This window comes from Pithys albifrons, chromosome 3, assembly GCF_047495875.1.
Source record: "Pithys albifrons albifrons isolate INPA30051 chromosome 3, PitAlb_v1, whole genome shotgun sequence".
Taxonomy (NCBI): Eukaryota; Metazoa; Chordata; class Aves; order Passeriformes; family Thamnophilidae; genus Pithys; species Pithys albifrons.
Genome location: NC_092460.1, coordinates 60,178,960 through 60,205,727, shown reverse-complemented (window position 1 = coordinate 60,205,727; position 26,768 = coordinate 60,178,960). Strand labels below are relative to the sequence as shown.

Sequence of the window (26,768 nt, the reverse complement as noted above, 5' to 3'; positions counted from 1 at the left end):
TCACTTCATTCACCCATCAAACTTAAAAGGGAAAATGCCATCCCACAAAATTAGTGAATCTTATGAGACATTTTTACAGAAAACTGAAGTCCCCTGCCTTCTGATTTCTGAACTATGTTATGTATAATACTTAAACCCAAACTTGTCAATCTGAAGGAAACATCACTAATGAAAGCTGATCATTCAGTATATTTATAATGGAGTCTTCAGACCCCAGGGCGCTTCTCAATTAATAAGAAAGCGTAAAGCTTGTTGAGATCTGCATCACTGAGAGCGTTTAGGAAAAATTCAGTGGGAAAAGATAAGGATTAAGCTGACAGTTTTAGCATCTAATCTGTAACTACACAGATGACTGCTGGTAGCAGTTTCAGACATGAACCAGGAAAGTACCATCCTGTCAGCCCTGTGCTCTAGGGGGGTACCAGGATATCTGTCACAGCCATGGCGTTGTGTGCTCCAGGAATCAAAGGAATGGACTGATTCAGCAGCATAGTTCCTTGTGTGGAGGGGCAAAGGGACAACACATTTTGGACATGACTTCAAAGAAAGAGAGACCTGATGCCAAATACCGGAAGCAGATTATTTATTATGAATCAGAGAAATAGAAACATATAAAAACTCACATTTGCAAGTTATAAGTGATTAGCACAACTGTGTTTCCTGCTGTGTATCTTCCTTTTCGAATTGACTTCAAGTTCTATTTTGTACTCCAGGAGGAATTTAATTTCAGAACTCTTCCTGATAATACTTGAACAATGGCGTTTTTAGTCATCTCAGTGCTAGCTTCTCCCCACGCATTCAGCAAAATAACATTGTTGATACTTTCAGTATCCTCCTAAAGAGGCCTCAACAAGCAGATGTTAGTTCCAAACTTATTTATAGCATTTATAGCCTAGCTATAAGAATTGTCTAGGACAGAATTTAGAACAGAGCATAATGGGACAGAAAACATGTTTAGTATTCCCAAACTATAGATAGAAAATTTGTGAGTTTTATCTCACAGAAGATCTTTAGCAAGTTTATCTCTGGATGGTGTTGTATAAGAAACTAGTTTTAGTGTATGCTTATTTTAAAAGACAAAGATTATGAAAATTAAGCTGTCTTTCTTACTTCTTCATACATCATCACTAACAGCCAGACAACAGAAAACGAGACTATCATTCTGGCATGCCCACAGTGAAAAATTATTGAGCAGGCAGAGTTGTTGTACTTGGTATTTCTCTCTACCTTTCTACTTAGTTACTTTAGTGTCCATCAGTCAAGGAGAAACCAATTTGACAGAGGAACAGTGTTCTCAAGGTTAGACACTTGTAAGCTTCATTAAAATTGTAATTGGAATAGAGAAGAGACCTCAAGTTGCCCTGAGAGAAAAATAACTCAGAACCACCTTGTTAGATATGGAAAATCCAAGCAGCAGCAACACATTTTGAGTTCTGAAAAAGCACTGTATCTATCAGTCATGGTGTCTCTTGTCATGATATGCGCATTCAGTGGAAAGGCTTCATAAATGCTAATGCTTGCAAGCTAATTGTGTATAGTTGGCTTAAAATATTTTTTTCTTATTCACTCCTTCAGAAGTACATAAGCTTTTATGGAATACTGATATGTATTCCTAGTCTCCAAAGCAGAAGTAGGAAGGTGTTCTGTTGGAACATCTGTATTCAAAAGAAATTTTTTTTTTCAGTCTTCATCACTGAACTCAAATCCTTCCTCATTCAAAATATACAGAACAAATAACAAAACAAGATTTGTCTGATGCTGTGTTTTCATTTTTTTTTTCATTTTTAAAGGCAATGTTTCAGAAGGACTGCCACCAAAATAGTCCTCTCTATATAGACCTGTGCCCACTGTGACGCAAGTCATGTTAGTTTCTCCTGTAATTTTGCTTTCTCTTGCTTTTCTTTGGGAGTTCCAAACTGATAGTCCAGCTACAGTTTTTGGGAAGAGTTTGGATGCTATGTGTGTATATAAGCATTCATTTTAATGCCTCATGAAGAGAAAAAAAGCTCATCAATTAGCTGAAAGATTCTCCAGTTTGTGACAAAAGTTTTAAATACTTGCAGTAGCTATTAAAAATGTTCTTGGGGTTTTCTAGTATTTATGTATCTGGGAGTGATACTTCATGTTCTATTTGACACTGAGTCACTTAATCCTTTGATTTGGAAATCTGCTTGAAAATGTTATCAAGACGTTAATTAGGAATTGTTTTTTCCCCTCTTTTTTCCCCTCCCTTGTAATGTTTAAGATAGAATATTCTTGGTGGCTGTTTGACCAAAGTTCTTAATCCCCTTACAGGCTTACTAAAGCCACTTTACAGCTTTCAAAAATATTTGTTTCTTTTTTTTCCTTTAAAAATAAAATACCTGGCAGTAGTTGGCAGGAAATATTTCTTAAATGTGGTCTGCAGCTATTTGCATGTTTTAATATTTAAAAATAATAACAATATTTCAGTTTGCTTTGTTCCCTCAGAAGTTCTTGAAAGTTTTGTCCATTCTGAAAAACATGACTAGGAAAGGGCAATATAATGTGATTACTATTCTTGTAGCTAGTTATCACAGAAATTTATCAGAAAAGGGAAAAAATGTCTACCTCAAAAGTCAGTGCCCCAAAGCATAGATATTCTCTGGAGGAATCTGACAATGCTTGCCTTCCCCCTTTAGTATTCCCTGCTGAAATAGTTGCTTGTGCTGTGTTTACCAACATGTATTAAATTGTTGTGGCAAGATGAGAAGTATTTTTAAGTATCTTGGGTTCTGTCAGTTTATGCCATTGACTCATTATTACCCTAGCCTAGACCCATTATTCTGTCTAGATTGTTTCCCTCTGGTTTAAGAATAATAATAGTAGACTGTTTCCATTATTTCTATGAGTAACTATCCTCAGAGAAGGTTAATTTCTATAGACTGGTTTGCTATAAGTTTATTGATATATGTTTGGAAGTAGTATAGTTAAATAGCTCAAGAGAGTTCAGGGTGAGAAATAGAAAGGAATGGCACTGTCTGTAAATAGTACTTGTGGTGGAAATTCCTTTTCCTTGAAAGACATACTGTATTTGTGGTTTCAGGTTTCAAGTATGAATGGAGTTCTTTTATAAAGTTTCTAAGAGACCAGCAGTTTTAGAAGACATGTTTTTTGTCTGTGAGAGTCCTTTACTGAGAAATTTTCCAAATAGAAAAGATATGGAATAATCGGTCTTAAAATTCCAATGATCAATTTGTGTCAAGAAAAGGCCTGGTGTCAGAATTTCAGAATATGATACTTTTGTCCAGTGATAAAATTGCAACTTTTCAGTTTGTAGTTTTTCACCTTTAATTAAACTCCATTCATAGAGATTAGTAATTTTTCTCATTTACTGCTCTTTCAGACTGCATTAAGCCTTCATTCCTTCAAGAGGAATGCCAGTTAAGCTAAGTGGTGAATCTTCCCCTTCTTTTACGTATGCTAACTTTATCAAACTCTAGTCAGTTTTGTCAAATTGTATAATTTACAACAGCCATGAAGAAAGCAGTGTAAAGCCTGGAAATACCTTAGTCTTCAGAGAAATATGCTTTGCATATAGATCTCATAGTTTATGCGGGAAATACCGGTGCTATTCAATGGCAAGTTTCTTCATTCATGCTTTATCTGTTGCACTGGCGATCATAGGAGTATGAAAACCTGCTATATCTTCACATTTCTGTTAACAGTTCACTCTTTAATGCAGCAAAGTTAGTTTGGCATAACAGAGGTTTTCTGTTAAAGAGGTGCTTGCTTCCCACCTGTACAGGCTTCCTTGCTGGTCTGCAAATTTGGGGCCTCATGTTGGCCGTGTTTGCTTGCATGTTATGCCAGATGTGCAATCCGTTAGGAACTTGCACTGGAATGTTTCACACTTAAGAAAAGATTTCTATAAAATAGCATGACTGTTGGCCACCTGGGACAAGGCAAAAATCCAAGGAGGTGCCCAAAGTGAAAGGTCAGATTCCACAAATTTGCCCAGTGCCTCCCCTGCTGCTTCCCTCCTCCTGCTGTCTGTACACGTGCTGCACCTGATAAAGCACCACCCAGCATTTCCCAGCAGGGTCATGAATCATCAGGAGATGACTGACAACTTGATGGAAGTGCTTCAGCTCAGCCATGATGGCCAAGCCAGGCAGAATTCCCACTAGACATATTTATCTAGGAATTAATACAATTACTCTAATCTGTTGGATAAGTTGTCTAATCTCATAGGTCTACATAGGAGAGAAAAAGGTGTCTGTAAGAATGTCAGTGTTGGCAGTGGAATTAACACATACTGATGGTTTTCAGTCATTGTGGAAAAATTGTGTGGGGTCTAAAGACCACTTCCTAAATAATTTCTGAAATTTGTTAATCCTTTCTAGGTTTTCACACAAGACCTTTTTTAACATGTACAAAGTACTTGTTATATGGTGTAGAAAAACAATGTGTCTACCTCTGGGTTAAGTTATTTGTGAAAGTATTTCCTCGATAGTAGGCTGTTACGATAAATTTTTGGAACATAGCAACTTTTTGTACAAGCTATTTCTAGTTGCCCAAGGGCTGTACAGAGTAAGATACAGGATGGACATGAGAAGCTAAGAAAAGCTGAGCTAATTCCTAAAATAGGCTTTACATTCCCAAATATGTTACACTTTCTGGGTTCATATTCCTATTTTAACTTTGTTTCCAGGGTAGAGCACTGTATGGGTTATATGTGGACATTGCTCCGTGACTGAGTACTATGTGCACATCTCTGTCTGGTGTAAAGGGGTACTCATCACTGTCCCAGAGGGCTTGGCCTGTAAGAACAGCTGACTGGTCACAAAGAAGAGAGATGCTGCTTTACGAAGTACAACTGTTGTAGGCATTCAGTAGCTTTCAATGTCTGCATAGCAAACATACTTTAACTAAATTTGCTCTTTTTGTTCTTTATTACCTGTTTGGTTTTGTTTTTTCTAGATGCAGTGGAGGAATGTGGGGGGAATTTGAGATCGGTTATATCTTGGATGAATGATTGTGACTATTCCTGATTTTTCAGTTGCTCACATCCTCTAAATGTCTGCTTTTTATGCACGAGACTGTTGAAAAGACATGTGATTAGGACTGTGAAAACAGAAGTTAGACATCTACAGTAATACTTTTTATTTATCAGTCTATTTACAGCTCAGACACACAGACCAGTGAAGGCTTAGGGGAAGTTTTGGACTTCAGATAACATAAAGACGATTAGCCAACCAAAAATATCTTAAAGTACCTTCCTTCGTTCTTCATTTGTTTATCCACCCCAAAAGCTAAGCTTGGATTTCTCAAAGCTGTTTTAGCCCTCTTTAGACTCTGCTGGAAACTTTCAGGCTTATCTCTAAGCAGTTAATGTTAATGAAAGAATGAAGGTAGTTAATTCACAAAAGGAGATCCGTTTGTGTAAACTGGTTATTGTCAGTTGGAAACTATCATGGTCAGCTGAAGAACAGTTGATTTATTCAGACAAATAAATTTACCATTGCAATGTTAACACAAACCAAACCACTGAAAGCCCCAAAATCAATAAAAAAAATTTCAGTCTCATTAGGTATTGTAGAGAAAGTTTGTATGGCTGGCATGATGGCTGAGTTCTTAAGCAGTTATTTTAGTAGCCTGTCCAGCCGAGTCCCCTCCAATTCATTCTGTGAGTGCTCTCTCTCTGCCTTCTGTATGTGGAATTTTTCTTCAGTCTGAACGAGTATAGTCTATCAAAAATAGTACTACTTTGAACACCTCGTCTTTCATCCACTTAGCACCTCATTTTTCTACAGGCTCACTTTAGACAATGTTGTTTCACTGTCACATGGATGCTTTGCAAAGCTCCTTCTGCCTTGTCATGCCTACTGCTTCCCTGCCCTGCTCTTCCCTTATTACTGGTCTGCAACCAGAAGAGGTGTCCCAGCCGGCTGCTAAAGAGGGAGTTTCAGCCGGTGGGAAGGGTGAGGAGAGAAGGCGGCTCTGTATTGCACTGAGAGTCAAGCTGGGCAGGGGAGGAAGAGCTGGAACTGACGTGGGATGGCAAGGAGGGAAAGAGGAATTTCCTGGAGCAAGCTTTTAGGTGCTACTTCTGCTCAACTGGAGTTAAAACCCCAGATCTCAGGGGCAAGTTCCTGTACCATGTCTTAATCCCACACATCCCACCAAGTGACATCTCTTATTCTTCAGGATATCCTCTCTGAAATGTTTTGCAATGTCCTTTGAAAAACCTGTTAAACTATTGGTTAAAAATTTTGCTAGGTATGTGGAGGGGAATTCATTAAATTTTAGCAAAAAAAGTACATAAGAATAAAAGAACAAGTAAATAGTAAAGGATTACATAACTGGAGAATATAAAGAGTTACTTTATTGCAGAATTATCTAGTAGCTACATTTGATATTTGTATAATTATCCCCAATATTGTGGTTGGTACTTTGCAACTTCACAATTTTTGGACTTTTGGTTGGTTGGTTTTGTTTGTTTTTTTGTTTTCTTCTTTGTTTTTTGCTTGACTAATGAGTTTTGGAATTGCTGTGGTTTTTGTTTTGTGGGGGTCTTTTTGTTTGGTTTTGTTTGTTTGTTTCGTTGCTAAGTGTATTCATGTTGCATTCTCTCACAGTCTGTAATCCAAAAAGCAATTACTATGCAGAGGAAAACAACCATTGTTCATGTTATTCATTTATTCTTCTCTGAGATTTCCAATGGCATGACTTAGCAGGTATATTCTGGCTAGTCAGACAGTTCTAAAGAGGTTTTAATGGTACACTTTTCAGCCAGTAAGACTTATAACTGGGCCATTATGATTCAATTATGGGTTTTAGAAGTTACAAAAGTTTTTCAAAAGAAACAGTTTTTCCTCCCATCTATTTTGGGTTCAATGGAGAAGTGTTAACCTGTCAAATGATTTTAATCTGGAGAATTTTGATTGAAGTTCAGAAAGAGCTTGCACATTTTTAGTTGGTGTTAACACAGTCACAATGACATGTTCAGGACTGCAAATGTCTTTTCTTATCTGGAAACCCATACTGTGGCAGAGGCAAAATGAAGTATCAGAGGATTTAAAGCATACCACTCCTCAAAATATGATCTTCACTTGCTTTTCCAAAATTCTTTTCTCTAGAAATGAATACTCTCTGCATTTATTAAAACAAGTTCAAATGTTATTATTTTTCTTTCTTTTTTTCTTTATTTGTCTCAACTCTTCCATATGGCCTCAAATAATCGAACAGAGGTGTTGCATAATGGCACCTTACATGTTTATACTTGAAAGAGCAGTATTTAAAGTGCTCACTCATGTGGATCTGTCCAGATCAAGAACTCATTCACAGCATAAAGGGATTTGGGGTTACATTTTCAACATTCCTCACGTAAATACATCAAAGCTCAAGCATTTCAAGAGCAACCAAAATTTTTTATGCTTCAGCACAGTGATAGATTTGAAGAGAAACAATATGCCACTTCTCCTTTTGGTAGTTGTTGTTTAAATTGAAGGAAAGGTATTTGCAGGAAAAAAAATCTTTATGCAGTGATGCAAGTTACCTTGAGTGTTAGCTAGATGGCACTGAAACATGCTTGTGCTAAGCTATCAAAGTGACTTGTCTGGAGCACAGTCTTTCTTAAATGAAATTTTAGGAATGAGGTATCTCTTAGCTGCTTCTTATCCTTTTCTAACCATACTTACATATCTGTTAAGTCTTCATCTGAATGTATTTTTCTTTGAAGCATGCTTCCAATTTCACAAGCCTTTTCCTATTCACTAAGTATCTTGTCACAGAAGACAACGTGAGATAAAAAGTGCTGGAACTTTTGCAAACCATATTGTATTTTTGGATTTTTATTTCTTTTGAGAATTGAAAGTCCATGTTTTAACATAGAAAGGATACCCTTCTCTTTCTAACTGATTTGTAAGGTAACCTTTTCCAGTCTATAGAAAGAAGCATGCTTAGCATTACTAATGTTTTAAAATACAAATGCTGTGTGAATTGCAATTGTGGGATAAAAGATAAAATTTACTTTCTAAGAAGTTAGCAAATGTTCTAGTAATACTAGATGCATCATCAGAGAAGGTTAGGTACTACCCTGCTGGGGGTCCTGCAGAGAGACCTTGATGAATTAGAGGACTGGGCAATCACCAACTATATGAAGTTCAACAAGGGAAAGTGATGGATTTTGCACCTGGCGACCTGGGGTCATTGGTTGACGGCGAGTTGAATATGAGTCAGCAGTGCCCTGGTAGCCAGGAGGGCCAACCATCTTCTGGGGGGCATCAGGCAAAGCATTTCTTTGGTGCTCTCTGAGAGCAAGCTCCCTCCTCCTTCTCAACATCCAGCTGAACTGGTGCATAGCTGCTTGGTAAGACAAGCAGTCAGTGTTGTGCTCTTTTGACAAGCCACAGCCCTTTAGCAAAACACACACACATACTGTAAACTGTGAGGAACGAATTATACACTTGTAACATCTGTCTCTGTGAGAATATCAGCTTTCACAGAAAAAAAGAAACAAACCAATATACGTAGTCCTCATGGTTTTGGCTAGTGCTTAAGAATGTAAACCTTTTTAATCTGGGATTTCAGAAAGCAAATAACAAAAATTGAAATGAAGTGGGTTTTCTAGCCTTCCAGTTGTTTCTGTGATAAAATTCAGAGGCTGACTCTGGATTTGGCAGAAGTGAGGTCAGCCCCAGCTGTTAATGCTCTTGTCCAAGGGAGGCCTGTTGCAGGCAGTAGGAGGTGTTCTCCATAATTTAACTGGTGGTTTAAAAACTCCTTTGTTTATGCTTGTGGTATGTGGAAAGTATGTAAACCTTGGCCAAGATGCAGAGGAGGATATAGAGCGCAGTTGATTGTATACTATATGACATTACACAAGCCCGAAACTCACATCTTCAAGTTCTGTTCATCTGTTGCCTGCAGTTGAACCATTGTTATCTCCTTTTAGGCACACACTAACAAGTGCAAGTGCACAGTGCTTGTAAAGCCTGTCCAGATTTGCGCATCCTCCATCCACCTTTACTTCTGTGATATCAGGATTTTTAGTGCTTCATCCCACTTGTGCACACAGGACTGCTATATGGACGGTGAGCTCTGAGTGATGAGAATGTGCTCTAATAGATGCTAAGTTAAATATTTATTCAATGAGATGTGAGAGCTCAGGCCTCCTCCAAAACAAGCAACTCAAATCATGTGTACTCATGACAGTCTTAGGAAGAGAATATCTGTATAGTCTGGATAAGGAGAGACTAGAAATTCAGGTTTTCTCTCAAAAAGAAGGGTGTTTCCATGATTCTGTGTAGTCACTGAGCAAAAGGAAGGAAAATACTGTCTTCTCAAAAAAGTTCAGCTACCTAATTCTTCTATTTGTGTAATTAAGATGAGTTCTAAGGAACTTGGAGACCAGCCTTGACAAAATGATGGTTTCTGTGGAGTTTGTGCTTTAAGGCTTTTCACTTTCAAACATTTGAGGTGCCGATGCTTTTAAGCTGGTAGGTAATTTAAAATGGAGTTGCTGTTGTTTTCACCATTGTAATGTTTTATAATTTTCATAATTTCATCATTTTACTATTAAAAATACTAATCTCAGAAATCACCTCAGACAAACAACCCAGAAATACTGAAAGTTTGTTTCAAAGAACTACAAATACAACTACAGGGTAGTCTTTACAGTTTAGTTTCTGTTTAGGTGTGTGAATTGTAAGAGGCAGTTAAATGCCACCCTGATGCTAGATCCCGTCAGATCTCAGAAGCTAAACAGGGTCAGCCCCAGTAAGTACTTGGATGGGAGACCTCCTGGGAATGCAGGGGGCTGTAGGTTCTAGTCCTGAGAACTTCACTGTCACTGTCCAAGCTCACTCGGCCATGGCAGATGAACGTGAGGAGTTAAAGGGTGGGGCCAGTTCCATGCACTCTGTGCCTCACCTAAAAAATCCACTGCACAGACTGGAAGGGCTCACCCACGAGGGGAGAGCCCTTCCCAAGTCTTTCATTCGCAAAGTCTGGCCATGATGATGATGTAGTTTTTAATAACTGGAAAAATGCCAAGGTCCCTTCATAGGGACTCCTGAAAAATTTAGCAATTGTCGTTTCTGTCCCTGAATGTGTTTTGTTTAATGATTTTTATGTTCCTGTGCAGATAAGAAGGAATTTTAATGAAACTTGGAAGTGTGTAATTTAAAATGTTAGCCTTTTCAGTCAAATTTTTCATCACAGAAATAAATATTGACAGCCAGGTAAATCCATAAAGCATGAACACTCCTAGTCTTTAAAGGTTATTCTTATTTTTTTCCTCTAAGCAAGGTCAAGAAATGTATTTTGTTCGTTCATTGGCAATGTTGAGAAGTGTGTGAGTGATTAACAGCTTCTCTTTTGCTGCTCTGAGCAACCTGATTTCCTTGAAGATGTCCCTGCTCATTGCAGAGGAGTTGAATTAGATTGTCATTAAAGGTTCCTTCCAATCCAAATATTCAGTGACTCTACAATATTTCACTTGGGCTTCCTGGAATGCAGTGTTCAGTTGTGTTAGATTTTACAAGACACTACACAGAAAATGGTGTACACCACCTTTTTGAAAAAGGTGGTTTTTCAGGGTAGTACTTGGTGGAAGCAAACAGTGAAAGGAGCTAAGGGCAAAGAGAGATGAAGCTACTGAAAACTGTTACTTAGGTTGGATATATGCGCATCAGAAGCATATTAGATGAAAATTTCCAGATCATGTAGTAAAGGAGTTTGCTACTCTCTGTAGCGCTTAATGATTTGTATAATTGATACTTTTGTGGGGTAGGACCTTCTTGAACACCACATAAAGCATAATTACAAGTTTCTGCTAGTTAAAACATCTGAATTTAGAGGCAGTAGGAAAGGATTAGGGTGAAAGAACACAGAAAGTGGTTAAGTAATCTGCTTAATATCATTCAGCGTATCTGTGTCAGAGCTAGTGTCTGGAGAGGAGTCTTGATCTCTTCCCAGGCTCATTTTGTCGTAGTGCTTGTAAGAAAACTTTGAAGACTCTCCACTTTTTGGAGCAATTTGAGGATAGCTGTACCGCCTATGAGAAGTAGATGAAGAAAGTTTCATAGGGAGCCTTAAGGTGCTTTTGACAGGAGAATGATGTGCTGATGATCTGTGGGTTGGGCAGATGGTTTGAAGCACAGACAAACATGAGCATGAAGTTCATCTTACTGTCTGAGGATTATCATGTATCTGAAGATGTACATATTTCGAACGGACAAGGAAATAGTTTGGGCCTTTACTAGCATGACATCTGGTTAACCTGTGTACTGATCCTGAAAACAAGCAATTTGTGTAAAATGGATATTTTTAAGACTGCTAGGTGGGAGGGAATTTTGTAACCATGTAATGCATCTTTGTGCGTGATAGCTCAAGGACTTTGTGTTTTAATGGAGACTGTGTATTTTATCTTTCGTGAAACTTGTTTTTTTTCAAGACAGAAAAATGAAATATTACTGCTTGAGGTATAATAGTTGTAACTGTTCTCATATAAGTATTTTTATTACAAGTCTCAGTTTGCTGATGAAACAGGGATGTATGTTTTGTTACAATGTATGGCAAGATTGCAGCTGTGATAGTGATACTTGTGGAAGTCATGGTTTCATTGGCATCTTTGGTAGCAGTCATAGCTTAAAGAAGTTGCAACGCTTTCTTCAGCTTTCTACTTCCCTATACTGTTCCCTCCATTGGACTGACACAATGTCCCTTTGCACAAGTAACTTATGACTCTGAAAACAATAGAAAAAAGTAAACAAAAAAGTTCCTAAAGCATCATTGCTATCTAAATTCTTATATTATCACATACTAAATTTACTAGTTAGAAAATAAAAGCAATTTGAGGCAATTATGCCCACATTTTTGATTTTAAGGATTCTGGCATACTCTGCTCCACTGCCTTCTCCCCACCTTCTCACTGTTGTCCTTCATTAGCAAACTCAATAATGTAATCTGAAAGCCAAAATAATTTCTAGCATGCAAAGTCCTTACGTCCCCATCTCATGCATGAAGACAGTAGTTTACTGATAATTCACTTACTTTGAAATCATTATTGGAGGCTCGATATTGCTTTGATCTGGAGATGGATTAAGAGGAAGTTTTGGTTTGCATGTAATTGAGTCATCAGCACGCTTCATGCTCCCCTGAAGGGAGAGTGCTGCAAGGAGGCAGGTAATTGCCACAGGCCCCTCCTGGGTTTGCTCAGTCTTGCTTTAGGGTGCGATTTTTTCTTGTTTGCGCTATGGAGTGTCTGACCTTAGGCAACCTAGTTTTCTTCATTAAACATTGGTAACTTTTTTTATATTGATATGTGTCTATTGCCTAATCTGTACAACATTGTGTTGTAGATTTGAAAGTACTTATTAAAAACAAGCCAAAAGCTCAAAGATAGGAAGAAGGTTGAGAATTTTTATTTTGGTGGCTTTACTGTAGCAGAAATGTTCAGTGATGTGTGGGTGTCTGCATAATGTAACACATCCTATTCCAAACCTTGCCTTTTTGGAATTCTTGAAGAAATCCCATACTCCTTAAATAGCTTTCTGTTATGATAGCTCATAGGGAGAACTGCTGTACTTTGGCCTTCCTACTGAGTGAATTCTCATTATAAATAATCTTTTTATGGCTTCAAAATGCTGCATTTCCAAACTTCACTCATTAATGAGACTGGAATGAATTTAATGATGTCTGGCTATTGCACTAGAGCAATGCTAAGGAAAGACTGTTGCCTTTATATATTTGATGCCTGAAACATGTTTGCAATGCATTGGATTTGCAAACCGGAATTACTAAGGATAGTTCTGTGTGTGTGTGTGTATCTGTGTGAATATGCATGAATATGTGCAAGCAACATGATTTCTATTTGCATCTTTTTTTTTCCCTCCTCCTTTACTTTGTCTGAAATGCTGAGAAACTTATTTAAAACAAATGTTTTGATAACGGTACTGAATTTATTTAACAAAAAATAAATATCTTTGTTTCTTCTAAAAGAATATGTAATTTTTCATTTCCTTCAGAGAAGCTGGATTATTTTACAGCTAAACTGATTTGACCACAGATCATTGCCTCTCAGGAATTATTAAAGATCTTATTTTAAGCTAAATGAGAAAACTATGCAGGCTTTCAAGTTAGTTTAATGTAATCAGTTAAGGGGTTTCAACATACCTCTTGCAGTACCAGTAACTGACCTCGTTTAAATTCTCTACCTTCTAACAGTTTGGTTGAGAAGTATCTTGGTATTGGTTCACAGGAGATTGCTAACTGCCTCATTTCTTCACATTGGCTTAATGGAGAGTAATGACATTCCATGTCATGAAGTAAGCTTTGTCATCCATATTCTGCTTCACTATATTTAATCTCCCTTTATTTGGATTATTAAGGATTTGGTTTTGCATTCCTGAGGTCAGCAATTGCTTTACCTTTAACTCCATCTCTGATTCAGACCCTGGTAATGCAGTTTGTATTTTTGAAAGGCGATGCTTAAATATTTCTTTAAGTACCTCTTAAAGAGGTATCTAGACATCTAGACTAAGGGTAGGAAACAACCCCCACCAATAATTTTTATATTGCTTTCTACATATCTCCTGTGTAGGGAAACTAAGTACAGGATATCCTATTCAGGGTGTTCTGTTATTGTTATCAAACATACATTTGAGAAAGTTTTCTGTTGAAGTGTTTACAATTTTTATAGTTAGCTAAACATTCTTATATTTGTGCATTTCTACTCCTTTGATGTCTTTGCAACAGTATTTGCTATCATTGGATAGTGATTACTAGCCAGAGCTATTTTCTGCGAACAGTTTAATTTGTTTTCTCTGTTCATTTTCTAATAGGTATTCGTTCCCATTTCTACTTAGTGTAGTGAATAGGGGATGAATGCAGATAAAATTCCCCAGTAATTAACAGAGGACACAGCAAGCTTCTTCAAATTAGTATTTGACCATAACCAGCTCTATTAAAATGCTAGCAATCTAATGAAAAAGATGAACAAATGAAGTTGTTATTAAAATGGTAATTTTCCCAGTCTTGCTTCTCAAGATTGCACTACTTATTGGTCAAATCTTACAAAGGTTGTTCATGCAATTTCTTTTGTGAGGTGGTTTGGGTTTTTTAGGCTTTTTTTTTCTATTCCAATATGTTATTCTTCAAACTTTTATTGCCAGTGCTTCATAGCTACCTGGTTAGCTACCTGAGAGGCAAGACTAGGTTAGGTGAGAAAGGAGCATGTAGATGTGCTTCAGACTGTTTTGACTAGGAGTTTGAGAGGGGTTCCTCTCAACACACTTGGAAACAAAGCTTTTCATCAGTGGTGGTGACCTACTGCTTGTTAGCATTCTTTGTGAATTACCTTTCATCTGCTGTTGGTTGGACGCTGAATCTTCAAGGTGTGTGGTTCTCGCTGTAGTTCACTTTTCTGAAAGCTTTCTGAGGCTGTTAGCCATTGCTGTGTTGCATTTAGCTTCTTCAATTCTTTGTGGTTCCCATTGTTTGAAATGTGATGCTAGTGTAGCATAGAATAAGTAGTAATTAGATGGAGATTGCATCCAGACCACAGGAGACATCCTTTAGGCTGCTATTTGTAATAAGCACTGCATCTGAAATAAATCACTAGTAAGTGGCTGATACCATGAAATGTATTCCTACTTCTAAAGGTTACTGACTTCAAGCATAGTAGTTATGCTACTTGTGAGTGTCTGTTGGCCATTCTGTTGTACCTACTCATAAATAAAAATGTGTTTTGTTAGTGTAGAAGGGAGGTGGTGGTGGGGATTTTTAAAAATAATTTTTAGTTACAATACAACCTGTATTCAATTTGTCACATAGATGGGTTCTGAGTCACTTAGTAATCTTTTTCTTGTCTTGCTGAACTGCTAGATCTGAAAATAAAATAGCTGCACAAAAATCAGCTTTAAATATTCTGAGCTTTTAAAGCAAATAAGTGACTCCTTGTAGGATCTTTAATCTTTCTTGATAGGATAAAATGCCTTCTGAGTTGATAAGTAGGTTCTGTGTTTCACCTGAACTTTCAGTACTATTTGTGTTTCTCTTTGAAATGTTATAGGTTTCTTAACCTTTACTAGAAGAAATAGAATGAAACATTCAAAATTGTAATATATTTTCTTTTTTATGAGTATGGTTTCTATAGATAACTTTGCTGCTTCTTTTTTTTACCATATTTTAAAAGTACAAATAAAACAAAAAGAACAACTCAGGTTTTTCAGTTGGCAAAGAGATAAACCAAAAAAACCCCCACATGTAAGACACTGCTTACATGGCAGATCCATGATTCACTCCATAATCCTGCTACCCAATGCAGCAACTGACTTTTGTAACTGGAAGGGCTGCCAGCTGATAGATTTCTGTTACACCTAGAGAGGTTGTTCTGTCAAACCTGGAGCCAACTTGCTACCACCTACAGCAATTGTTTTCTTCCTTCTACTGCTAACTTGATAAAGTTGCTTAGTTATTGCCAGAGGCTTAGTCTGGGATTAAATGACACTTTTGCTCATAAAATCCATTTCTATTTGTATAAGTCAGGTAAAAAATATGTGTCTATTTACATTTATATGGTGTGTGTTTTTCTCCCACTGCATATTAAACCAAGTCATAGGCTTTAGTTTTTCTTTATTTCCCTCTTATTAGTGAAATGTGCCATAATAATTTTTTGCGGGTAGGTAGGATTGCAGTCTGTGTTCTTAAGAGCCATTTTATACTTTCCTCTTTTTTTTATTAAGGATGGCTCTTCATTGCATAGAAGACCAGAACAAACTTCTTTAAGAAGGAAAACTGCATATCCATCCATTCAGATAAGCAGGGCTTTTGACAACACTTCATACAGGTTGAGTAGTTCAAAAGCATTTTCAGGTAGGATTTATTTCATATGGGGTAGGAGATACAAATGATACAGTGAGCCTCAGCTGTGGGTACTCATTTTCATGGTTTTTTTTTTGTTACTCAAGAGGACAGGCTAGCTATACAGCAGGTACAGCCCTTACTTTCCCAGAGGGACTGGGCCAAACCTTCCTTTCTCCTTGGGGCTCTGCAGGCCTAATGATCAATTTGCTCAAGTGTAGTGCTGAGCTGTGCTGCCCACCTCAGCTGTGCCACTCACCTGTAAGACTGCCCTGTTTCCTTGTAGTCCATGTGTCAGAGACAAGCTGCTTTCAGAAGAGTGGAAGGACTGCTTCACTTATCTTGGAGGTTGTGCTTTCATCTGTAGTCTCAGTGCAGTGTTTCCCTTTTCTTCCAGTGGTTTAACAGAGTTGTTTGTGATCTCTGATAATCCCTGATGTTTCTCTGAAGATGAGCCAATTCCTTGTTCCGCTTCTGATACTTGCGTAGCTTTAAGCAGCCAGTGTTGCCCCTGCCTTTTATACAGGTTTGTTTTTCTGAACATTTCTCTGTTATTTCAAAATCATTTTGAATTCCAGTTCTGCCTTACAACATACTTGGATGTTTAGTGATCTCTCAGTGTGTCTAGCATGGAAAGTGCAGCACCCTTTCTTCACTGCAAAACCTCTCAAATGAAACAATACTTGCTAAATGAAATGCAGATATGACTGTTGGACCACCTGTCTACCAGTGAGGTGTAACAGTAGTGCTGGACAGCATTCCTGAGCAGTCTGTCAGTTCAGGAATGTCTTTTTGTCCCAATGGGTTTCTAATCTGTGTAAAATTCTTACTGCTGCAGATAGATGGATTATATCTGAGTAGATATCCAAAGCCTCACCATTGTCACACAACATTAGGCTGTGTGGACTTAGAGAAAGCCTTTTCCTTGTGCTGATCATGCAAACAAGTTTATCAAGCTACTGTTGTCCTTCTGCTCTTGTACTATTGCATTGGGTTTGTAAGGCCAGGTTTTGGTAGCTGCAAGGTGGCTGCATGAGTGGCTTCTGCGAGAAGCTGCCAGAAGCTTTCCCCACGTCTGGCAGAGCCAATGCCAGCCAGCTCCAGGATGGACTGGCCACTGGCCAAGGCTGAGCCCATGAGGAGTGACAGTAACACCTCTGTGATAACATATTTAAGAATAGAAAAAACAGTTATTGTGCAGCTGAAAATTGTACCCAGGGAAGAGCAGAGTGAGAACATCTGCACAACTCTGCAGATGCCAAGGTCAGTGCAGAAGGAGGAGGGGGAGGAGGAACTCCAGGTGCTGGAGCTGAGATTCTCTTGCGGTCCATGATGCAGCTGATGGTGAAGCAGCTGTGCCACCGTAGCCCATAGAGGTGCTGAGATTCACCTGCAGCCCATGGAGGAGACCCATCCCAGAGAAGATGAATGCCAAAGGAGGCTGTGACCCTGTGGGAGGCCTGTGCTGTTTACCTTGTGCTATGGGCTAATTACGATAAAAATATGTGCACATAAGCTGTGTTACCAATGCACTGACTTCCTTGTTGAGGTAGAACTGTGTGGGTCATAACACTAGAAGTAAATGTCATTAAATATGTATAGTTGGTCCCAATATTGGACAAGCTATAGACAGAGTTCCAACTCAGAGGAAAAACAGACCTTCAGGCCAGCTCTTGTATCACCAGTGTAAATTAGTGAACCTCATTTAATGGGTCACGTGAGCAGAAGCAAACTGGACCGGTGATCAAGGGCTGTTAAAGGCCACTTCCATCTCAGTACTGTGGTGCAGCAGGGCTAGTGGTAAACAGCTTCATTCCCAGTGGAGGTATGTTTTGAATTCTAGTTTGGCTCAAACTTGGCTGAGCTATGATCCAGGAGCCTCTACCTACTATGAAAAAAATGCTGTCAGTCTAGTGATCTGGCAGCATTTTACCACTTTGGGAAATCCCAGTTTTCAAGCCAACATTTTTTTAAAGGAGCTGTAAGCTGGAAAAGAAACTCCTGTGAGTAATGGCTAGTGAGTTATCTACTTTCATTTCTGCATTTCATGAGTTCTAAAAATAACATTTTGTGTGTGGTGGTTTTGATATCTGGACTGTCTTGACCATGTGCTGTATTTAATACTCCTTTGTGAAATGCACAAGGTGAGGTTAAAAGAACAGTGTCCTTTGAAAATGTTTTGAATACCACTTACTTGATGACTGAGGTTTGACAGGGGCTGCCCAGTGAAGAAATCTGCTGCAGTACCTTATTTAAGGGCAGTATAATGAAGTGAGGAATTAGGATTTAATGGAAGGGAAATGGGCGATGTGGGTGGGTTGTGCTGATGGACTTTGATAGGGTAATGAAGAAGGTTTCTACAGTCACAAAGACTAAAATTGTAGTGGTCATACTTGCCTGTTAGCAGGCAGCAAAGATGTTAAATCTGATCTAAATCACTGCTCATCGTTTTTCTCCAGATGAAAATGACTACTTAAGAAAGGTTAGAGGATTTATGGGGGTGTCAAAACATATGGCAGATGGGCTGGATTAGGACTCATGAGTATAGTAATCCAAATCCTTTCTGCCAAGCATTACAGAGAATCTCTTCTGTTGCTAGACTGCACTAAATATACACAGGTTAGAGGAGCACAGGCTGTCAGGAGGCTCAGAGAAAGGGTTACTAGTGAAAGTGCTTGTCTGAGTAGGGTTCATTTTGAAAGCACTTTTCTTTGCAGGCAAAAGTCTACAGGGGAACTGGCTTTATTATTTAATAAATTGCTGGAATTATTTTTTTTTCAAATTGATGGAATGATTTTCTTCCAAAGCCTGGATGAAAGTAAAGCTAAAATATATGCTAAACCTTTCTCATTCTCTCTGACTATATTAGCACAGAGGGATAAAAGCTGTGCAAAAGTCATTAATGTTGAGAGAGGAAAAAAGGGAAATGAATTTGTAGGCCAGTGCTATCTGTGTGATTTAAAAATAAAAAAAAGAAGAAATTAAAAAGGCATCTTTAAGTTGTTGTGACAGAAGTTTTAAGTGTTATGGTCTGTTTTAATTTTGGTTCTAGATTGAGTCTCCTCTGAAATCTGAAAATTCACAATGGCATGTCAGTGTTACACTGGTTATTACTAACTGTTGGGAACATGTAGTTAATTTTAAAAAGTTGTAAAGCTATTGACTTTTGAAAAGATCCATGTCTGAAATAGTTTCTGGGGAAGGATGCAAACCATTTGTATCTGAGGCAACAACAGGATATTTGCACCTCACTCATCTAGTCAGTTAACTAAGCTAAAGAATCTACCAGAGCTTTCTTTTAACTAGTGCTTTACAGCATGATAAATTGATATGCTGGTGTCGAAAACCACCTGCTCAGCTCAAGCTCCATAAGTGAATGCTTAGATATTTCATTTGACAGTCATGTAAAATGCTTTAAAAATAGTAAAAATGTTCAGTTAAAGCATGAAACACAATATTATATATGCATAATTTGTGTTCTTTATAGTACCAACATGGATGCGAGAATACAGATCTTAGAGCTCTTAAGTGTAAGCTTAAAGGGAAGGCTGCAAATAGTTACTCCAGCAATGAAGATGGATTACCTCCAAGGTAGAGATTGTTAGCATTTCTAGGGATAGATGCAAGAGGCAAACTTTTAATTGTTACTATTTTATGACTTGTGGGAAGACCTGGAAGCTTTTAGAAGGTGTCCCAGTTTAAGGGAAACCAAAGTGTTTACCCAGACCAGAGGAGAGGATTCCTCCTCAATAACTACATCATCCCTTATTAAACTAAAACCCCCTGCTGGGAGAGGCTTGGCCTCAGTCCCTGCATTTGCCCTACCCCATGGTTAGGCTGGCAAGGTCAGCCTGACCTTGGGGCAGCCAACAAGGTAGTAAACAACCCCAGAGCAGGCAAGCGGGCCAGACCCATTGGCGCCAGGGTCTGATGCTCGCCGCGTGAACACCACATGCAAGCTGCCTCCCAGCCAATGGGAGAACCCTTCCACCGCATGAACAAAGATCCTCAGCCTATCCAAAGCCGCCCCAGTTCGCGTGTACCCTTCAAAACCCTATATAAGATGTTTTATCCCCTCAATAAAGTTGTCTGACTATTCTTGCTTCTAACTTTGGTGTATGGCGGTATCTCTATGAGAAAGACGCACATTGCGACTAGGAGCCCAAACCTGGGGTCACGTTGGGGCTGGCCGCGGGGACACGGAAAACCCTCTTGCTATGCATCACCTTTTCCCCTACAACCCCCCTTAATTAGAAAATGTATATAAGAAGGATTACTGTTCTCAACTACTATATATAGATATAACTGTAAACAGACCAGAGCAAAAAAAAAACCCAGCACAAAAAAAACCCCAACCCTCAAAAACTGTGGGTTCCTCTTGGTGCAATTATGTTTATGGACAGTGGTGGTGTCACACCTTGGCTGGCTGCGAGGTGAATTCTCAGTCTTTTCCCAGCGAGGCAGAGACAAAGGTGGGGTGTATGACTCATGTGGGGGCAGGACAGAGCCTTTTCTATGGGGAAGAGCAGACTTTTTCTGATTCTCCCTCTCATTCTCCCTCTCATTCTCCCTCTCATTCTCCCTCTCATTCTCCCTCTCATTCTCCCTCTCATTCTCCCTCTCATTCTCCCTCTCATTCTCCCTCTCATTCTCCCTCTCATTCTCCCTCTCATTCTCCCTCTCATTCTCCCTCTCCTCCCCTCCCTCTCCCTCCCTCTCCCTTTCTCCCTCTCTTCCCCCCCCTCTCTTCCCCCCCCTCTCTTCCCCCCCCTCTCTTCCCCCCCCTCTTCCCCCCCCCTCTTCCCCCCCCCTTCCCCCCCCTCTTTCCCCCCCTCTTTCCCCCCCTCTTTCCCCCCTCTTTCCCCCCTCTTTCCCCCCTCTTTCCCCCCTCTCCCCCCTCTCTTCCCCCCCCTTCCCCCCCCTTCCCCCCCCTTCCCCCCCCTTCCCCCCCCTCTTTCCCCCCTCTTTCCCCCCTCTTTCCCCCCTCTTTCCCCCCTCTTTCCCCCCTCTTTCCCCCCTCTCCCCCCCTCTCCCCCCCCTCTCCCCCCCCTCTTCCCCCCCTCTTCCCCCCCTCTTCCCCCCCTCTTCCCCCCCTCTTCCCCCCCTCTTCCCCCCCTCTTCCCCCTCTCTCCCCCTCTCTCCCCCTCTCTCCCCCCCTCTCCCCCCCTCTCCCCCCCTCTCCCCTCCTCCTCCCTCCCCCTCCCTCCCCCTCCCTCCCCCTCCCTCCCCCTCCCTCCCTCTCCCTCCCCCTCTCCCCCCTCCCCCCCTCTCCCCCCCTCTCCCCCCCTCTCCCTCCCTCCCTCCCTCCCTCCCTCTCCCTCCCTCCCTTGTCCTTTGTTGAAAGAAGGAAACACTGGGAGTTGAGGAGTGGTGGTAGTTTCCAGAAATCTCCTTGCAGTCAAAGTTGGTCCCCAGGAAAACAGGGTCTACAGTGTATCCTGAAGCAGCCATGACCCTTCTGTCTCTCCTCTCTGAACCTCAGGGTGCCCAAAGATGGAAGGGGGAAGGCGAAGAGCAGAGCCAGGAGCTTTCACCAGCTCAGCAATCAGTGGCTTCTGCTTCAGCAGCTGCCCAAAACCCAGTGAAGCCAGCAGCACCGGAAAAGCCTTTCTCCCTCCCAGGTGCTGGAAGTCTGTTCCTCACCTCCACCCCACCATTCAGTTGGAATCTAGAGTCATCAACCACTCTTTTGTTCTCGGACCTGGCTCTTCAACTTCCAAAACCTTTGTGTTGGTAGGGAGAGAAAAATGCTCTGAAGAAACCTTCCCCTCAACCATCTTTCTTTGAACCTTTAACAGAAAGTTTCAGTATTATCCATGAGGAATGGCATATCTGCTGTAGCATGGTTTTGTTAGAAACTTTGTAACGTGAACTTTCTCTGCATTTAATTGAAACTTGGAATGGTTAGGACTTTATGAAAGTGACATTTTTTACTAGTTGTTAAGTAAGAATTAACAAAATAACAAAACAGTCTAATCAGACCATGAAAGTTCACTTCTCATCTGTTAATCTTGACTTCCTTAGTATTTTGGATATCTTAATCTTCTAAGTGGTATGTAGCCTTCAAGCAAAAACTTGCTCTGAATTTCTAATTCAAGCAAATAAAGAAAAAACATCTTTCACTTCCCAGCTTCTTTCTGCCTAAGCAGCCTCCTCTTAAGAGACTTTATAAGAATTTATAAAAGAAAAATAAATGTCGCATTTAACATTTGAGAGTTGTGTATATACATGTTTGAAGGAAATGAGTTTGAAAATAATTGAGCCAGAAGGATGGACAAAAAAAATTAATGTAGCACAATATGACAGGAACGAAAGGACAAGTTGAACCAGAGACATAAGGTTTTACTAAGGACATACATTCAAAACCATAAAATCTGAATAATCCTTTTATTTCAAATATAAACTAGTTGGGAGTTTCAATGACAACCAGTTTACACAGCTTTAAGCATTTAAGCAGTTCTGGCAGGCATGGGTGAAACAGTATGTGAGAGGAGTGGCAAAGTATTCTCCTGCTTACAAATTTAAAGTAAGTTGTTCTAATAGGCTTTCCAGGGAGCGTAGTTATCATGAAGTGTAGATGTCTGGTTTGATTGATATATTACCAAAAAAGTGTGGATTTTCCAAGATACAGAGATATACAAAAGCTAATAAATCAAACTGGAATTAATATGGCAAATTAAATCTGTGGCCCCATGTATAAAAAGTGCCAGCATTTTTTAGGTGTTTCTGATACAAATGCATAAATAGTCTCATTATAAATTTGTTCGTTCCCTATTACTGCCTCCATTAAATCATTCCATATTGCATCAAAACTGAATGCATTAGTATCTAACTGCCATTTAATATTTTAAACTTCATGAGGAGAAACTCTATAGAAATTTGAAAAAGAATGTAATTCTTCATGATAATTTACAAATGAGCATGACTAGACTGCATTTTATTACTGGAACATTAGTAAACTGATTTTAGGAAACTATTAATAATTGACTTAAAATGAAGCAGCTCAATCATCTGTATCTCATGATAGCGAGAGTTGAACCTGCCCACAAAGGAGAAAAGTGAACTGTTTTGAGGAAATAAGATAAAACATTCCAGTGTGAGGTCCCGCTTCTGAATAAGTAAGTAAATATTGAATAACCATGCCAGGAATGTATAGTATGAGATGGAAAAGAGACCTAATAAAGTGAAACATGACTGACAAATAATTCCTTTTAATAATGGGGGAAAGATTATCAAAGCACTTACACTGTATCTAGAACTATTTGGCAATGAGGATATTTTTTCTTACAAAAGGCATCTTACAAATTGAAATATAAAAATGCACATATTTTAGCTTCTAGAGATTCTTCTGTAAAGAGAGAATAATGTAAACGGAGCCCCCATATAATTGAGAGCAGAACTTACCCAAGAAGCAGCTTCTGCTGCAAAATGTTTTTACACCATAAATAAGTGGAGGATCTTCAAGTTGCTAGGATGATGACATGGATAGGTGGAGTCAACTGCTTCATGTAATATTATTTAGGTGTGTATGAAGATGTGAAAGGTTTTTGAAGCACTTAATATGGTGCACTTGAAGAAAAACACTCTATGTATTGTTTGGCTGTGAGATCACAGAATTTAGTGCTGGAAAGGATCTCTGGAGCTCATTTAATACAATCCTTCTGCCAAGGCAGGGTCCCCTACAGCAGCTTATACAGGAATGTGTCCAGGTGGGTTTTCAATGTCTCCAGAGAGGAAGATTCCATGACTGTCCTGGACAGCCTCTTCCAGTGCCTTACCACCCTCCATAAAAAGAAGTTATTTCTCATGTTGAGGTTAAATTTTCTGTGTTTTATTAAAAGTGAAGTGGGACTTTCAGTAGTAGTTAAGTCTGAAGTCTCCAGATTACCACTGTAAGTAATAGGTGGGAGGTAGGTAACCTAACCATAGAATCCTCATCTGTTTTCCTCTCATGCCTTCTTGGGAAGTTTAATCAGTTTTCTAGTGAAATGCCTTAGGAGAGACTTCCATTAAGGAAAATGGAACTGGAACATTCTTTAGACTTTAAATCTATTTAAGGCAAGCTGGTGTTTTGGTCACAGCCTGGAACAAAGAAAGGATTTTGGAGGTTATGTAGGAACTATTGTAAGATTCAATAAATTCCTCTAAAATAAAGAGTTTTCAAAGAGTTACACAAATAAACAAGGACCGATAGCCCTAAGATGTCTGAAGGCTCAACTCTGATACAGGCTAGATTCAGTTTAAATAAAAGAGCTAGTTCTTTTATTCTATGGTCAACATACCCCACCCAGTATTTTGTGATCCAAATATCAGAGAGCGAGATCTATTGTGCTTGTTTCTATTACTTGAAAAAAGTTGTACCAAATGATTTCTTGGTTCCTTTTGTGTATGATTTACAGAACTAAGTACCTCGTGTTGACTTATGCTATTTTTTTTTTTCAGAGAAAGAATTTAACCCTGTTCTTCAGCATTGGTTTATTGACCTCCTGGGGCACTGCACTGCTGGGTGTTCGCTTGTACTGGATGGGCAACAAGCCCCCGAGTTTTTCCAATTCTGACAATCCAGCAGCTGACTCAGACAGTTTTCTCACACGTACGCTGACCTTCTTTTACTTGCCAACCAAGAACCTCTGGCTGTTGCTGTGCCCAGATACCCTCAGCTTTGACTGGTCTATGGATGCCGTGCCTCTTCTAAAAGCAGTCAGTGACTGGAGGAATCTACACACTGTGGCCTTCTATGCTGGACTCCTCCTCCTTGCCTATTTCAGCCTGAAGGGCTCCAGCAATGAGAGAGAATGCAACGGGAGAACTGTAATGAATGGCAAGCCAAATGCTAATGGGCATAGCTGCCACTCAGAGATGGAGTACAAGACACTGGAGGTGAAGTCAAGCTTTTCATCAAAAGAAGAGAATGGCATAAAAAAGCATGAAATTAAGAAACTGCAGCTTCCTTCAACTGAGAACATTGTTATTCTGTCTCTCTCTTTGTTAATAGTGCCCTTTGTTCCTGCCACAAACCTATTTTTCTATGTTGGCTTTGTAATAGCAGAGCGTGTGCTGTATGTCCCTAGTATGGGCTTCTGCCTGCTGGTTACAGTAGGTGTCAGGGCCCTTTATGTCAAAGCCCAAAAGCGCTTTTTGAAGAACTTGGTTTTTTGTTCCACTGCTGCATTAATTATTTTCTATGGACTCAAGACTGTTGTCAGGAATGGGGACTGGCAGAATGAGGAGATGCTGTATAGGTCAGGGATAAAAGTAAACCCTGCGAAAGGTAATATTTGCTCTTTATGGTGTATGATTCCTTATTTCAATCTGTCTTTGCCTTTGAATTGTCTGATTTTATCAGCTACATCTAAAGAGGATACTTTAAGAAATGTCCTTTCAAGTTGCAGTGGTATGTGCATTAGTACAAAATGAGGAAAAGCAAGAATTTGTTTTGATTACGTGTTACAGGTTTGGCATTAACATGGAGAAAATAAGACCCTAAGGTAAGAGGATACTTTCTTTTTCACTGATAATTAGTTCTGTATTCTGAAATTAAAGATGCATTATTGGTATTATGGGCCCCATCCTGATAGTTTTCCATTTCGAATCTGATATCTATCATGCTAATGAAGATTTTTCATATGTTCACCAAATGTTCTGTTTCTTTGAGTAGAAAATATAAGAAATAGTAAAGGACAGTATCAGGGAAGTGCTGTTTCTTTATTTCATCTGATGCAAATAATGTCAATGCTACATAATAAAAATGAGGAAATGAGATCATATAATTCAGCCTAGGAAATGACTGTAGTTCTCCCTGCATTCAAGCACTTTAAAGAGTTACTGTCAAATACTTATGCCTTCCTGTTCATGTATAAACGTCAGCTATTCGTTACATTGACCAGCTATGTCTCTCAAAGGTTGTATCTATGGGGTAATGAAATGTGACCACAGCTTATGTAAATACATCCAAACAGGCAGTACACCTGCTAGTTTAGGGATCAGTAACAGTGTTTAGCTGTGGCTCTGTGGTTTCAGCATATATGGCAGATCCAGCTGGGGTCCTGAACTCCATGCTGCATGGCTGTACTGCTCTTGGCACACATGAAAGTTTATATGAGAATCATCAAAATACCACCTGTGAGTGCAGTGTAGATATTGACTAAGTCTTCTTTATTCACAAATTGTCAGAAGTGAGTAGGGATCAGTTGACTGCTTAGCCTGTCTGTGAAAGAAAAATTTGACAGTGCTTGGAACACTTAGGTTTTTTCAGTCCCTGGCTCAGAAACCTATTATATGATACAAAGTCATCTGCTGACAGAGTTGTGCTTCTTGGTTGAACAGTTATATATGCCATAGTTTAAAAGCTCTGATAGTAAGAGACAAATTCAGATAGTTACTGTGAGCTGATAGGGAGTAAAAAGAGTAGATTTGGCAGATAAGGTGCCTTGCAAAGTATCATTATAGTAATCGTCAGTCTGATTTTGTAACTCTTCTTCATATCCTTTCTCACCCTAGGAAATTTATTAAACTTATTGCTGCAGTAAGTGACTTTTGTTAATTGTGAATAAGCACGTCCCATTTATTTTACTTTTTTTTTTTTTTTCCCAAAACTAGGACACAAGAGCAAGAAAGAATTAAATGAAAAGCAAGGCAGCACACCAGAGTGTGCTGACACATGAGGCTCTGACACGAGATTAGTGACAATGTAAAGCTTACTTTAAAACATTGGCATTCCTTGGAAAGAAAAGAGTGTATATGCACTCCATTAGTTAATGTATGTTCCATTTTTGCTCTTGGTAGAGATCCCCAGATATTAATAGTTGTCTGATTTCATTGAGCCAAATTTTGTGATAAAAAAAAATGTCAATTTTTGTCCAATAGTAGGAGTGGCTGCAGCATTGTCTGGAAATTAGACTACTGGGTGTTAATGCTCCCAGGAGACAAGATGAGCTATT

The 26,768-nt window shown here is 39.2% G+C and overlaps 1 protein-coding gene across 2 annotated transcripts in view; it reads left to right on the top strand.

Moving 5' to 3' along the window:
- TMTC2 (transmembrane O-mannosyltransferase targeting cadherins 2) overlaps positions 1 to 26,768 on the top strand; it is a 240,895-nt gene that overhangs the window by 126,729 nt on the left and 87,398 nt on the right. For both annotated transcript variants that reach the window (XM_071552136.1, XM_071552138.1), the window contains one exon: positions 24,271 to 25,099. In XM_071552136.1, coding sequence (XP_071408237.1) covers positions 24,271 to 25,099 — 829 coding nt within the window. The remainder of the gene's footprint in view (positions 1 to 24,270; positions 25,100 to 26,768) is intronic.